At 49.8% G+C, this 15,067-nt stretch overlaps 1 protein-coding gene across 1 annotated transcript in view; it reads right to left on the bottom strand.

Annotated features, from left to right (window-relative positions):
- Positions 1–15,067, bottom strand: part of LOC112068388 (electrogenic aspartate/glutamate antiporter SLC25A13, mitochondrial) — a 74,855-nt gene that overhangs the window by 44,693 nt on the left and 15,095 nt on the right. Inside the window, 3 exon segments of the mRNA XM_070438128.1 lie at positions 2,132–2,216; positions 4,751–4,835; positions 11,946–12,157. Of these exon segments, the coding sequence (XP_070294229.1) occupies positions 2,132–2,216; positions 4,751–4,835; positions 11,946–12,157 (382 nt within the window).

Below are 15,067 nucleotides of genomic sequence, written 5' to 3'. Positions count from 1 at the left end.
CATTGGAACCACGGAGTGATGGGCTTTTGCTGATAATGGGCCTCGTTACACCTATTGAACGATTTATTACACTAAAAAATCTGCCATTCCACGCTACAATGTCATTTACAACATTATCAATGTCTGAAAACTGTATTTCTGGTCGATTTTAGTTATTTTAATGGACCAAAATTAGCTTTTCTTTAAAAAAAACAAGGACATTAAGTGACCCAACACTTTTGAACGGTGGTGTATGAAAGTACTGTGATGGCCACAAATTACGATTATAAGTTACTAACGTACCATGTAGAGTGTTGTAAAGCATATAAAGGGTCATGAAGACGTATAAAGACCAGTTCAGAACAACTTCACGCAATGTGACGACATCACATTGCGTTTCAAAACAAGTACAGTGGTTGTACGACTTAACACAACCTGGGACAGTTGGAGATGAGTAGAGAATGAGACAAAAAGAGGAAGATAAGGAGTGTGTGTGATGTGAGAGCATCAACATCGCAAAATGGAGCCAGTTGTCTGGAGTTTTCCAGGCTCGTCAGTATTGTTATCTGATGGCTCGCGACTGACACATCAGAAGGATCCAACTCGACCAACATTTAATAGAGAGGGGACAGTCAGGAGTGCGTGTACCTCCTTATGTAACCTGCTTCCTGTAGAGGGGAGGAGGTGGAACATCTCCGTCAAAAGATGGGAAGGAGGGAAGGGAGGAGAGGGACACGACCACACCCCTCCCCCAAAAAAGCCCCTCTCTCTCTGATCAGGATACAAAGAGTCCAAACACAGGGAGGTTCCCATGGGCGCAAAGAGCCCCTGTCCTCTTTTAAGGGTGGAAAATCGCCCCTGCAGAACGCAATAGGAAGCCCTTTGTTTTTCTCCATTCTTTTATGTGGAGGGTGATGGGCTGAGGCCGGCCTCGGGGTGGAGGTGATGGGGGCTGGAGCCTTCGGGGCTGGAGGTGATGGGGTGGAGGGGCCAGGGGGGGAGGGCTTGAATGGGGTGGAGGGGCCTACGGGGGTGGAGGGTGATGGGTGACGGCCAGGGGGGTGGGAGGTGATGGGTGGGGTTGAGGGCCAGGGGGTGTGAGGGTGATTGGGGTGAGGGCCATCGGGGTGGAGGTGATGGGGGGGTGAGGCCAGGGGGTGGAGGGTGATGGGGGTGGAGGCGGCCTTCGGGGGTGGAGGGTGATGGGAGGTGGAGGGGCCAGGGGTGAAGGGTGATGGGGGAGGGGCCTCGGGTGGAGGGTGATTGGGGGTGGAGGGGCCAGGGGTGGAGGTGATGGGGGTCGGAGGGGCCTCGGGGCAGTGGAGGTGATGGGGTGGAGGCGGCCAGGGGGAGAGCGGTGCATGGGGTGGAGGGGGCCTCGCGGGGGGAGGTATGGGGGGTGGAGGGTGATGGGTGGAGGATGATCGGGGGTGGAGGCCTCGGGGGTGGAGGGTGATGGGGGTTGAGGGGCCTCGGGGGTAGAGGGCCAGGGGGTGCGAGGGATGGGGGGTAAGGGGCCTCTGGGGTGGAGGGCCAGGGGGTGGAGGTGATGGGTGGAGGGGCCAGGGGTGGAGGGTGATGGGGTGGAGGCCAGGGGGTGGAGGGTTTGATGGGAGGTGGAAAGGGCCTCAGGGCGTGGGGTGATGTGAGGGCCAGGGGGTGGAGGTGATGGGGGGTGAGGGCTAGTGGAGGGTGGATAGGGGGGTGGAGGGTGATGGGGGGTTGAGGGGCCTCGGGGGTGGGGCAGGGGGGTGAGGGTGAATGGGTGAGGGGCCAGGGGGTTTGTGGAGGGTGATTGGCGGTGGTGGAGGGCCGAGGGGTGGGAAGGTGATGGGGGGTGGAGGGTGATGGGGGTGGAGGTGCCAGGGAAAGGTGGAGGGGTGATGGGGGGGTGGAGGCGGCCAGGGGCCCAGGGGTGGAGGGGCCGGGTGGGAGGGTAGGGATGGGGTAGGGAGGGTGATGGGGGAGGTGAATGGGTGGAGGGTAATGCGGGAGGGTCATGGGGCAGATGAGGAGGTAGTGGTGACACAATGATCCGTGGGACCTGTCCCAAATGGCACATTTTTCCCTATGTAGTGCACTACTTTAAGGGATCTGGTCAAAAGCAGTGCACTACATAAGAATTAGGATTTAAGACACAGACGTGACTTACCGCCAGCGATGGAGCCGAGGCCAAACCTGTAGGCGGACTCTGCTACCTGGATGAGAACAGATCGGGACGGGTCACCACCGGACAGCTGGAAGAGAGACAAGACAGAGAGAGAGGGGAGGGGGAGAGAGAGGGGGGAGAAGAGATGGTGTGAGAGATAAGAATTAACAAAAATGTGGCCCTAAACAGAATACCTGACCACTGTGACTGACCCAAACATAAGGAAAGCTTTGACTATGTACAGACTCAGTGAGCATAGCCTTGCTATTGAGAAAGGCTACCGTAGGCAGACCTGGCTCTCAAGAGAAGACAGGCTATGTGCACACTGCCCACAAAATTAGGTAGAAACTGAGCTGCACTTCCTAACCTCCTGCCAAGTGTTTGACCATATTAGAGACACATATTTCCCTCAGATTCTACAGACCCACAAATCATTTGAAAACAAATCCAATTTTGATAAACTCACATATCTATTGGGTGAAATACCACAGTGTGCCATCACAGCAGCAAGATGTGTGACCTGTTGCCACAAGAAAAGGGCAACCAGTGAAGAATAAACACCATTGTAAATACAACCCATATTTATGTTTATTTATTTTCTCTTTTGTACTTTAACTATTTGCCTACATTGTTACAACACTGTATATATACATAATATGACATTTGTAATGTCTTTATTGTTTTGAAACTTCTGTATGTGTAATGTTTACTGTTAATTTTTATTGTTTATTTCACTTTTGTATATTATCTACCTCACTTGCTTTGGCAATGTTAACACATGTTTCCCATGCCAATAAAGCCCCTTGAATTGAATTGGAATTGAGAGAGATAGAGATAGAGATAGAGATAGAGAKAGAAGACAAACCAAAAGATCCCATGTTTCAATCAGACGTCAGCACTGCCATTGATTCCCATGCTGTAGTTGAGCCATTAATCCCATCTTGATTCTCACAGAGTAACAAGAGAAGTTAACTATTATAAATCTAATTTACATTCAGTCCTACAATAAATTCAGATCAGACAGTTTACATGCATCATCAGAATAATTTTATTGCCTATATTTCATCAAGCATTCAGAAGAGTTGAATGATTTTAAGGGTCACGTTGAGTTTACTGCTGAATAAAACACTGGTGTCTACTCTGACATGATTAGACACCATCCCATACTGTACCAAGTCATCTCATGTGACGCCACCAGATATATAATTCCGTTTTTATCATCACTATAGGCTATATATTCACATTTATGTCTCTATTCTGTGATTAAATTAATTGCCCTCTAGCATCGATTCCCACCAGTTTGAATGTTAAAACTCTCTTGAATTAGTGAGACTTTTGGATTAGTTTGAAAAACTCCAATCAGACACAGAAGCATTTCTCGTAAGAAGTTAGTAGAACAAAACCAGAATCAGGAGCCCTGGTTCGATTGGATGCCACCCCTTGCCCATGCCATTGGCACACATCAGGGCACAAAATCAGCTGATTGTTACTGATAGCAACATCATCCAAGCATTCTGCTCCACATACCCAGCCGGAGGCACCTGTGCCCTGGCCTGCCGTGCCCAGCGCTCAGCCATCGTCCCTGGGGAAGGGAAGTAAAGAGGGGGGCCCCACTCTGGAACAGGTCCACCTGTCAGGAACTATCTGAGCCCCTAACCCCCCTCTGTCTGCCCCCAGAGGACCCCCCTCCTTCCTCTTCTCTCTCTGAGTCAGAGCCAGAGGAGGAGGGTTGGAGGTTCAGAGGGAGAGCTGGCCTGCAGCCCGTGGAGGCCAGACCACACAGCCCAAAGTGGCTCATTGTGGTGGGACTGGCGTCTCTACCCTGGGCCCCTGCTCCGGCCCGGCCTGGAGCCTAGCCTGGTTGCAGTCAGAGGAGGAGGAGGAGGAACTCACCCCGCAACACCGCGCTGTCTCACTCTGCAGACCAGGCAGAACTTCTAACAGGAGGGAAAAAAAGAAACATCCATCCATCCAACTTTCTTTCAATTTTTTTTCGTCAGCTGTTTTGTTTCAAACACTCTTCACTCATTTTTCATTTCCCCCCTCAATACATTTGAGATAACTGATTTGGACGGCTGCAGTTGGTCTTGAATTAACATGGTTTTAAAAGTTGAATTGATAAAGATATAATGTCATAGAGAGGTTTCTGATGTCTAATGGTATTTCTCTGGAGAGAAGTTGTGTTTTCCTTAGCAGTTTGTTCAATGGCTTTCATTTGAGAGTCTGACACAAATAGAGCGAGTGGGCTGGAATTTGGACTGGTATTTTGGGATACTGTAGTAAGATGATTTTGTCTTCAGTGGTTCATGTTTCATGTTGGATATATCTGTCCGAGTGTGTGTTACTAAGTCATCTCCGAAATACCCAACAACATCATCAGTGAACTTAAAAGCTCTGACCATTACCAGGACGTTGTTGGAGATGTTTCTATACTACAGTTAGAAAATAACTATGGCCGGGATTCAATCCAAAGCGCGCTGTAGCGTAGGTCACTAAACAGCCGACAATGCGCCTATTAAAAGCCTTGAATCCCAGACTATATCTCTGAGTCTGAAAAGAAAGCTAAAAGCATCAACAAGTCTTCTGTCCTGCGTGCTTTCTTTCTCTCTCTTTCTATATTACCTGTCTCTGGACCTCGGCCAGGTTGTATGGGAGGGCCCCCTCCTCCAGTGGAGCTATCCTGTCAATGTCCACCAGACCAACACGGCTGGAGGAGAGGAGAGAGGAGAGAGGAGAGGGGCAAAAGTTGAATTGCTTTAAACTATTATTTCAAGAAACACTTCGAAACGTTTATACCATTTCAGTGTTTCTGACTTTTCCCTTCTGACCCTGGTACGATTTTCAACGATATCTGATATTCAACAATATCAATGACCGACTACCTCTCTCTCCCTCTGTTCTCTCTCCCTCAAAACAAAAACATTTGTCTGTGATTCCCGGGCCTCTCCAACTCGGCCTCCACATAACATATCTGTGGCGTTCCCAGATTTGGGAGCAGCTCAATCCCCTCCGATTATTGGGAGCAATTATCTCCTGCATCTCCAATCAGAGGCCGGGGAGACTATTAAAGTATCCCGTTGCCCAGAAATAATCATCAGGTGCTCGGAGAGGGCAGAAATTACCGGTTCTCTACGTCACAGGTCGGCCCTGTGGAGCAAGATGCATGGGAACGTGAGCCGTGTACAATTAGAAGTACCACTGGGGTGCTGTATGCTGTGTGGATTCCCCTTTCCTTGTGTGTGTGTGTGTGTGTGTGTGTGTGTGAGGGTCTCCCTTCTTCGATAAGAATTGCCGAGTTTTGAAGCTTGAATTGAGAAAGGCATCTGGCATACATAGCAGAGCAGCACGTACATAGTCTTGGCTCTTTTACCATCTCGTGGAAAGCAGAGGAGTTTTCGTAACGGGAACGACTGGTCCCAAGTATGACGACCCCAGTGAATCCAATGAACAACCACATGGATTAAGGAACACGGCCCTATTGAGATCCAATAAACTGAAACACTACATAACTACAATAATATACCAATGTGAAAATACAGAGAAGAGCATGAACTACAATAAGCTATACAATGACTCTGGGAAAATGTTTCCCTAATATGGACTCATTCCAATATTGCTGAATTCATTGAATCAAAATAAGCTGAGAGGCTGTGAGTAATATCTTTCTGCATAATTATGTATCTTGACGTTAACTGTAATGATCAAGCTATTTAAACCGAATAGGGACTCTTTATTTTGAGGGCTTTTTTGGTGACCTCAGTACTGGTGCGGCAGGCGTGCGTGCGCTGCGGCTGTGCGCGCGTGCGTTGCATCTCGTTCGTGCGTGGACACCCCCGATCAGAGACGGCCAGTTGGAACAGGATGCCATCCATTGAGTTCACCGGATCTCAAACACTTCTGGCCGCAGTGATGAATCCTCTGGACATGAAATGATGCTAAGAGAATGGAGAAGAGGAGAGGCAAGAGAGAGAGAGAGGAGAGAGAAATGGAAAGTTAAGGAAGAGAGGAAGGATCAAGAGAGAGTGAGAGGGGAGGGGATGCTGAAGGTAGAGAAGGAAGTAAATGAAAAATGAATAGGCAAGAAGATGTAAACCGATAGTGAGGGATGGATAGGTGAAATGGAGTAAATGGAAAGTAAGTAGATTCAAGGATAGGATAGAGGCAATGAGAGAGAGGAGTAGATGAAGCAATGGATAGGAATACGGAGAAAGAAAAGAGCAAGGAGAGAGAGAGGGCAATGAGAGGAGAGAGTGAGAGGAGAGGAAGGGAGAGGAATGGAGAAAGAGGGAGAATTGGAGCAGCGAAATGGGAATAAGAGAGAGAAGGAATGGAGAGGAGAGAGGCAATGATGGAGTAGGAGAAAGCAATTGAGAGAATGGAGAATAAGCGTGAGAGGAAGGAGACATATTGGAGAAAAGCAGGAGAGGATATTGTAGAGGAGAGATCAAGAGAGGAGATTGCCAATGTGAGAGAAGGAGAAGAGAGGAGAGGAATGGAGAGGAATGGAGAAGAGAGGAGAGGAATGGAGAGGAATGGATAAGAGAGGAGAGGAATGGAGAGGAATGGAGAAGAGAGGAGAGGAATGGAGAAGAGAGGAGAGGCAAGGAGAGGAGAGAGAGTGGAGAGTTAAAACATCAATGCATAATAGTTTTATTTCTACTATATCTGAGTCTTGCTTTGCATTATGTGTGATGGATACTCCCACTTTATTTATCTGGGATTTATACAGGTGATCTCAGGTGAAAACCTATCTTTCCCAACATCCAATTTTTGTGCACTACAAAAGTAGTACACTTTAAAGGGAATAGGGTTCCATTTGGGACTCAACTCAGGGCTGGCTTACAGTGTGATTTCTATAGCTCTGGTATCTGGTATTGAGTGACGAGCTTATTCAAAGAGCAGCAAGTGTTCTTGCTGTGTTGTCCCACAGAGATCAGCTAGCTCAGTTTACCCCCAGGCTCTGACACAACACACTGTCTGTCAGGGGAATCACAGATCACACACACAGATAACCCTGTCTAAACTATCTACACACAAAGATCAGCTGACTGTCCGTCTATACACAGACATTACATGACTGTCCGTCTATACACAGACGTTACATGACTGTCCGTCTATACACAGACATTACATGACTGTCCGTCTATACACAGACTTTACATGACTGTCCATCTATACACAGACATTACATGACTGTCTGTATATACACACACATTACATGACTGTCTGTCTATACAAAGACATTACATGACTGTCCGTCAATACAACATCACCAAATGGTATACACTATAATCACCTGTTGCTATTAAATCTACACAGGCCTAAGTGCTAGTCCCAAATCCCCGGTCTGCATACACAGAGAAGACTAACATTCATCTACATCTATACAAAACAATCACCTGTCTCTGTCATATATACTCTATGTAGCAGACCACAGAATGAGTTGCATTCATTTCATTGAAGGTAATGTTGTAATCAGCCCTGCCCTAGGTAACCACAGCGATGACGTCCCAAACCACCATACATACGGAACCAATCAGGCTGGATGGTGGGGGTCAGGGAGAGAGAGACGCGAAGATACCCAAGAGAGAGATCGCGCAGTGGTGTGTGTGGTGTGTGGTGCACGGCATCACCTACGGGAAGAAAGAGATCATCATCATCCGTGCGGTGTTTCTGCCTACATTTCGTCCTTTCTCTCTGAGAGATTCTAACCTACGAACGACCAGACCTGGACTATCTCCATATCATGTTTTTACGGCATCCTTATCTAACTGCAGGTGGCAGAAAAAAACAATTGCTATTTCTGGTGGCGCCTTTTCTCTTTGAATCTTCCATCTTAGGCGTTGCGGGCATCACAGCTCGAGTGTCATTCTTCCCCCGCCTGCACGCTATCCTGAGAGTGGAATGTAAGCCTATCTCTTTGCTTTAGTCGGCATGAGAGTGGGTGTAGCTATCTCCGTCGCTCAATCTAGAGAGAGATCAGCGCCCCACTCGCTAGCTCTCTCATCGCTATTCTGAGAGTGGTGTAGCTTCTCACATCGCTATTCTGAGAGTGTGTACGCTCTCTCTCGGGCTAATCCATGAGAGTGGCTCGTAAGCTCTCTCTCGCTATCTGAGAAGTGGTGTAGCCTATCTGAGTGGTGTATGCCTCTCTCTTCCTATCTGGAGGGGGTGTAGCTCTTTTCTCTTCAACTCTCTCTAATCCTGGGAGGGGTTGTAGCTCGTGCTTTCCGCTCTCTCTCATCTGGAGTGGTGTAGCCTGTTGCTTTTGGACTTGTTTTTGTTGGGAGTCTTTTCTCCCTCTGTTCCCGTCCTTTTCTTCCCGCTGTACTCGGAATAGTATGCTACCCGGTCTCTAGAGCAGTACTAACACTAGTCTGAGGATGTGATCTATGCCCATATGAGAACTAAACGGCTAACATCCTCGCGAGAGTATCTACCTGCTAAGACGACTAACCTCAGTCCCAGTGGAGGAGGGTACCATACCCCTAGAGAACTAACCCGTAGCTAATGGAGGAAGTAACCTTTACACTAAGAGACTACCTAGTTACTGGAGGAAGGTACTCTACCGAACTGAGAGATCTAACCTAGGTCTGGAAGTGAGTGATCTACCCTAGAGACTAAAACCCCATATCTGGAGGACCGTCAGCCTTTACCCCTAAAGAGACTAACCCTAGTCTGGAGCGAGTAATCTGGGCCCCTAGACGCACTCAACCTATCGTCTGCGAGGAGTATTACCACCCCACGCCCGAGACTAACCTAGTCCGAGGAGTCATCTATCCCCTAAGAACTAACCTAAGTCTGGACGGGTAATCTACCTAGAGACTACACCCTGAGGTCTGGAGGAGTAATACTGTAACGCTAATGAGGCGACTAACGTAGTCTGGAGGATTACATACCCTGGAGACTAACACCTAGTCTGGGCAGGAGTATTTCTACACCCTAGAGAACTGAACCACCCCCCTACCTTAGGTTCCCTGAAGTAGGAGTATTCTACCCTGGATTGACTAACGGCTAAAGTCGAGGAGGAGTGATCTACCCTACAGAGACTAACTAGTTCTGGAGGAGTATCTTACCCGGCTAAGACTAACCTAGTCCTGGAGGAGGGTATCTACCCTAGAGACTAACCTATGTCCTGGGGAGGAGTTAAATTCCTACCCTGTAGAGACTAACCTCAGTCTTGGAGGAGTAATACCACCCCTCACCGCACTCGAAACTAGTCTGGAGGAGTCATCTATCCCTAAGAGACTAACCGGTACGCTCTGGAGGAGTAAAATCTACCACTAGAGACTCAACCTAGGTCTGGAGGGCGAGTATCTACCTATAGAGACTCCCCACACATAGAGTCTTGAGGAGTACTTACCACTAGAGCGACAACCTAGTCTGGAGGTAGTATCTACCCTGAGACTATAGCCTGAGTCTGAGGAGTATCTTACCGCCTAGAGGACACTAACCTAGTCTGCGAAGGAGTATCTACCCTAGAGACTAACCTAGTCTGGAGGAGTAAATCTACCCTAAGAGACTACCTAGGTCTGGAGGAGTATTCTCGACCCATAAGAGACTAACCTAGATCCTGGAGGAGGGTACCATAACCCGCCTGAGACTAAAACTAGTCTGGAAGGAAGTTATACTCACCCTAGAGACTTAAGCCTATGTCTGCGAGGGAGTCATCTGACCGCTAGAGACTAACCTAGTCTGGAGGAGCTACTTTACCCTAGTGAGGACTAACCGTTACGTCTGCGGGCGAGTATCTATCCCTGGGAGACTAGACCTAGTCTGGCAGGAGTTATCTACTCGCTGGGAGACATACCTAGTCGTGGAGGAGTATCCATACCCTAGAGACTAACCTAGTCTGGGATGGAGTAATCTACGGCTGGAGACTAACCTAGTCTCTTGTGAGGAGTATCTATCCCTAAGAGACTAACCTAGTCCTGGAGGAGTATCTACCCCTAGAGAGCTAACCTAGTCTGGAGGATAATCTTACCTCAAGAGACTAAGCCTAGTTTGGGAGGAGTATCTACCGCTGAGACTAGGCCCTAGTCTGCGAGGAGTCATCTACCCTAGAGGACTAAACTCTAAGTCTGGAGCAGAGTTATGCTACCCTAGAGACTAACCTTAGTCTGGAAGGAAGTACACTACCCTAAGTAGACTAACCTAGCCTCCTGGAGGAGTAATCTACCCTAGAGACTACCTAGTACTGCCGAGAGAGTTATGTGCGAAATTCTACTCAGAAGTTAACTACTACGCGTCGAGGAAGCCCTATCTCAGCACCTATCTCCAGAGACTAACCCTTGCACACTGTCTGCGAGGATTGTATCTATATCCCGGGGTAACTTCTCCAGTGAACTTCATGGCCAAGAACCTTTAACCTATCTTGAGCAGCGCTAGCTCATCTACCTAGTTAGATCTCAACACTTCTACGATCTTATGCCGAGAACAGGAGTCCTCCCTACCTACAAGGGAGGACTTAACACTAGGTTCCTCTGAGATGCTCCCACTCCTCATCACAGTTCTTCTAGCCGACTTAACGTCTAGTCTGGGGAGTGCAGTTATCTAACCTGGAGACTAACCTAGTCTGGAGGAGTATCTGACCGACGAGAACCGACCACCTTATAAACGTCAGTACGCGAGGATGTATTCTCCTACGCCTACCGAGCCCACCTGACCCTCATGTATTCTCGCGAGTGGAGTCTCCATACGGTAACCCACGCTCCCGGACCCGACTACCCTACCGGTCCTTGCAGGGAGGTATCTCACCCACGCTGACCGCAGACTCACGCCATACTCCTGCGACCGGAGTACACCCTATACACTATAGCACAGACTAACCTACCACGTCATCTGAGACGGGCCATGTCACTGGCCGACCCATAGAGTACACTAATCCCTCATCGGAGCGCCATCATCATTCATACCACCTCTCACCGACGCACGGAACTGTTAGTCCGCAAGGAGTTATACCCTACCACCCAATACACTGCCGGAGCCACGCTCAACACCACAGCTACTGGGAGGAGCTACTCTACGACTAGAGACTAAACCTACCCGATCTGGACCGGATCCCGCGACTTCAGCAGCCTATCCATTTAGCACTGCTCTATTTCATCCCCACCCACTACACGAGCACTGTAACGAGGTGCCACAGCTACCCAGAGCACGACTACGGTGAGATGGTTTCTCCTTTTCCACTCTTTCCCATCTCACTCACTATCCTACGTTGCCCCCCTCATCCCTTTTTGCTCTCCTTTCTCCCACCCTTATGAGTTGCTTAGTTCCCACATCAACTTTTGGTTCTCTCTCGCCGTCCACGATACTAGAGAGACCAATCTCCTCACCTACAGATTGACACATCATTACCCACATGAGTTCCTCCGCTTACGCATCTCGCCATCCTTGCTTCACTTAACTTCCCCATGTGAACGTCATGGATACGCACAGACCACACGAAGAGAATTGTTTCTCGCGTGATTATTTCTTCACATTACTCCTCAGAGAGTTGGCGCACTCAGAGATGATCGGTCTCACTGAGTCCGCTGCTCGTTCCACTGAACAGCCTAACCCGTCTCGAGAGACGACACATGCCGTACCGAACAACATCACTACTCCACGGCGACCATCCAAGCACGGAGCTCAACCTGATCGACGGAACACACAGCGACACACCAGGGAAGGGCGAGCACAAGACAGAAGGACAGGAGACCCCAAGCAACACAGACACCAGAGACAGGAAGAGGAAGAAGAAGGAGGAGAGAGACGGAGAGAGAAAGGAGAGGAGGAGAGAGAGAGAGGAAGAGAGAAGCAGAAGCGTGAGCCACACCTGCAACGCACACGACATGACATTCCCAGAGGGCCTAAAATGATGTGCGTGGGGGCCGGGGATGGCGGGGGGCTGCGAAGGGGGGGTGGCAGCGTGGGTCGCATCGGGGCGATGGGCGTGAGGCGCAGGGGCCTGCGCCTCCGGCGTGTTGGGTTGTTGAGAGTGCGTCCGCGGGGGGGGGGGGGCGCCCCGGGTGTCAAAGGGGCCACCCTCTAGAATAAATCTTTAAAACACCAACCCACTCACACCCCCTGCGTTGCGCAAAACCAAGGAACTCAGGCCCAGGCTGCCTACACCCCCGATTTATGCGGCTCCATAGCATTCAAGCACCTCGAGCGATATACCCAGAGACCAAGAGCCAGTGGTTTTGGTTGACTCGACCTTCACTAAGTCCCCGTGCTCATGTCTCGAGAGAGGAAAGAAGAGAAGAGAGAGAGTATGAGAGCAAGAGGATGCAGTAGATGAGATGACGAGTGATGTAAGAGAAGTATAACCTTAGCCTACAGAGAGACACTTGGTTACAAGGAGTGTGCAACTCTCACACTGTCCCAGCAGGTGTGTTTGGGGTGTGTGATCGTAGGAGAGGAGGTGAGACGTTTGAGCGCTCAATCTGTATTCCAGTGCAATATATTCAGTGCATTAATACATCTGTAAAAAAAAAGCAGATGTGGGGGCTCCTAATTATCCAATTGTCAAAGTCATTCACATTGTGTAAAAGGTTCATCCTTTCTCTCTGTATTTATGTATGTGTGAAACAATCTCGTGAGTTGTTGCGTTGCTTACGTGGTATGTACATTGGCCATTTTGTGTGTGTCGTTTTCTGTACCCACGTCACATGAGTGAGTAGGGTGAATTGGGGCAGGGTTAATGCGTGCTGATCCAAGCAATATGTTGCCTCAGGTGGTCGAACTTCCTGCCAGAAGCCAAGGAGTAGATGCTGCGGTCACCACGATGACGAGGCACGCAGGGCAGTGCACAGGCCCCTCTGCCATTCTTGTGTGAGCATTCCTGGGTAAAACAGCCATGTGTTCTGTGGGACTTCATCAGGCAGGCAATCAAATGAGACAGGACGGACGGGGACCCAGAGAGGTGAGGAAGGTGGGGGTAGGGAGTGGAAAGAAGAAAACAAACAAGAGAGAAAACAACAACACAACAACCACACCGTATGCGTGTGTGTTTGTGTGTTGTGTATAGCATGTGTGTGTGTGTGTATGTGTTGTGTGTGTGTGTGTGTGTTGTGTGTGTGTGTGTGGTGTGTGTGTGTGTGTGTGTGTGTTTGCATTCATGCACGTGGTTGTGCGTATGTGTGCCACACCTTATGTGACTTCAGACTCTACGGCTTCCCAGCCAGTGTGGTGTAGATCTCCTAATGAGATCCATGTTGTTGAGGAGAGAGTTAAGCCGTTAAAGTCAGGAAAACTGACCTGGTGAGATGTCTCATGCCCCCGGCCACCTGGGCAGAGGAAGAGAGAGAGAGGAGAGGAGGGGAAGGGGAGAGATCACCGAAACAACACACAAAGTGACACCCCATTCAATCTGGTGGATGGGATGGAGGGGTAGGTGGCAGGTATGGGGGATGGTGGTGGAGGGATGGAGGATGGTGGGGATGGATGGGATGGATGGAGGGATGGTGGGAGGAGGATGGATGGGATCGATGGGAGGCAGGAGGGATGGTGGTGGATGGAAGGATGGGTGGATGGTGGGATGGAGTGGTATGGGAGGGAGGTGGGATGGAGTGGAGGGATGGAGGTGATGCGAGGAATGGTGGGGATGGTGGGATGGAGGGATGAGAGGAGGAAATGGTGGGATGGAGTGAATTGGTGGATGGGTCGTAGGTGGTATGGAGGGAGGGTGGTGGTATGGAGGGATGGGGGTGGAGTGCAGGATGGATGGTGAGTGGAAAGGATGGTGGGCTATGGAGGGTGTGATGGCGGAGAGTGGGCAGGTGATGGGTGGGATGAGGATGGAGGATGGTGGGATGGTGAAGGAATGGAGGGAGAATGGTGGGATGGAGGGATGGATGGGATGGAGGGATGGTGTGCGGATGTGAGAGGGAGGTGGGATGGAGGGATGTGGTCGGGATGGAGGATGTGTGCAGGGATGGCAGGAAGGAGTGAATCGCGACTGCGGATATGGAGGTAGGCGCAACTGGTGGCGGAGATGGTGCGGTACTGGAGGAGGGGATGGGTATGGCAGGATGGTGGGATGTGAGGTAATGGTGGGATGGATGGGAATGGTGCGGATGGAAGGGATTGTGGGAGGCGAGTGGGATTGGTGGGCCTATGGAGGGATGGGTGGCACTTGAAGGAGATGGGGCCTGCGATAGTGCGTGGGGGGATGCCTGGGATGCGAGAGGTATAGGTGGGGATAGGTAGTATGGAGGGAATGTGAGGTACGGAGCGAGGGGCATTCGGTAGGGATGGATGGGTATGCCATGCGGATGTGAATGAGGATGTGGGATGGGGGTGGGCCAATGGAGGGATCGTGGAATGAGAGCGAGTACGACGTGGGCAATGACGTGGTCGAAGGTGTGGATGGAGTAGGGCGCATGGAGGGGAGTGAGGGATGGTGGATTGAGGGATGGTGGATGTGGGATGAGAGAAATAGTTAATAGAGTTAAAACCGCACTAAGAATAGAGACTGCAAAAGTGCAAAATTGAACGCCACCCACCCTGGTCCTCGCAACACACAGACAACAGAACAGCCCTCATGGTGCCCAGACACACAGCGCTCATCCTGGCCTCCTAGTAGCCGCTGACCATGAACTTTCTGTTATTAAAAACCCCGCCACTAGTGTACAGGCTGTCTGGAAACAGACAAGGCTTCCCACGCTCTGGTTATCATATCTGGGTTTCTTCTCTGTGTCATTGTATCTATTGAGAAAGCAGTACTATGACGCCTACTGGCACCTCTTTGGCTCTTTTCACACTGTCTCCCAAACCACAACTCTTTCAACTTGCAACCCCTGGGTCCTCCCAACAACAACTCTTTCAACTGCAAACACTGTGCTCCCAAAAATTACAAGGCTCTTTCCAACTGCACACTGGTTACCTCCAACACAACGTCTTTCAACTGCACACTGTCTCCCAACGAAATAACTCTTTCCCACTGCACACTGTCCG

The sequence above is a fragment of the Salvelinus sp. IW2-2015 genome, unplaced genomic scaffold, assembly GCF_002910315.2.
Source record: "Salvelinus sp. IW2-2015 unplaced genomic scaffold, ASM291031v2 Un_scaffold495, whole genome shotgun sequence".
In the NCBI taxonomy this organism is placed as follows: Eukaryota; Metazoa; Chordata; class Actinopteri; order Salmoniformes; family Salmonidae; genus Salvelinus; species Salvelinus sp. IW2-2015.
The sequence above is the reverse complement of the archived record's forward strand: the minus strand, read 5'-3'. Positions and strand labels throughout refer to the sequence as shown.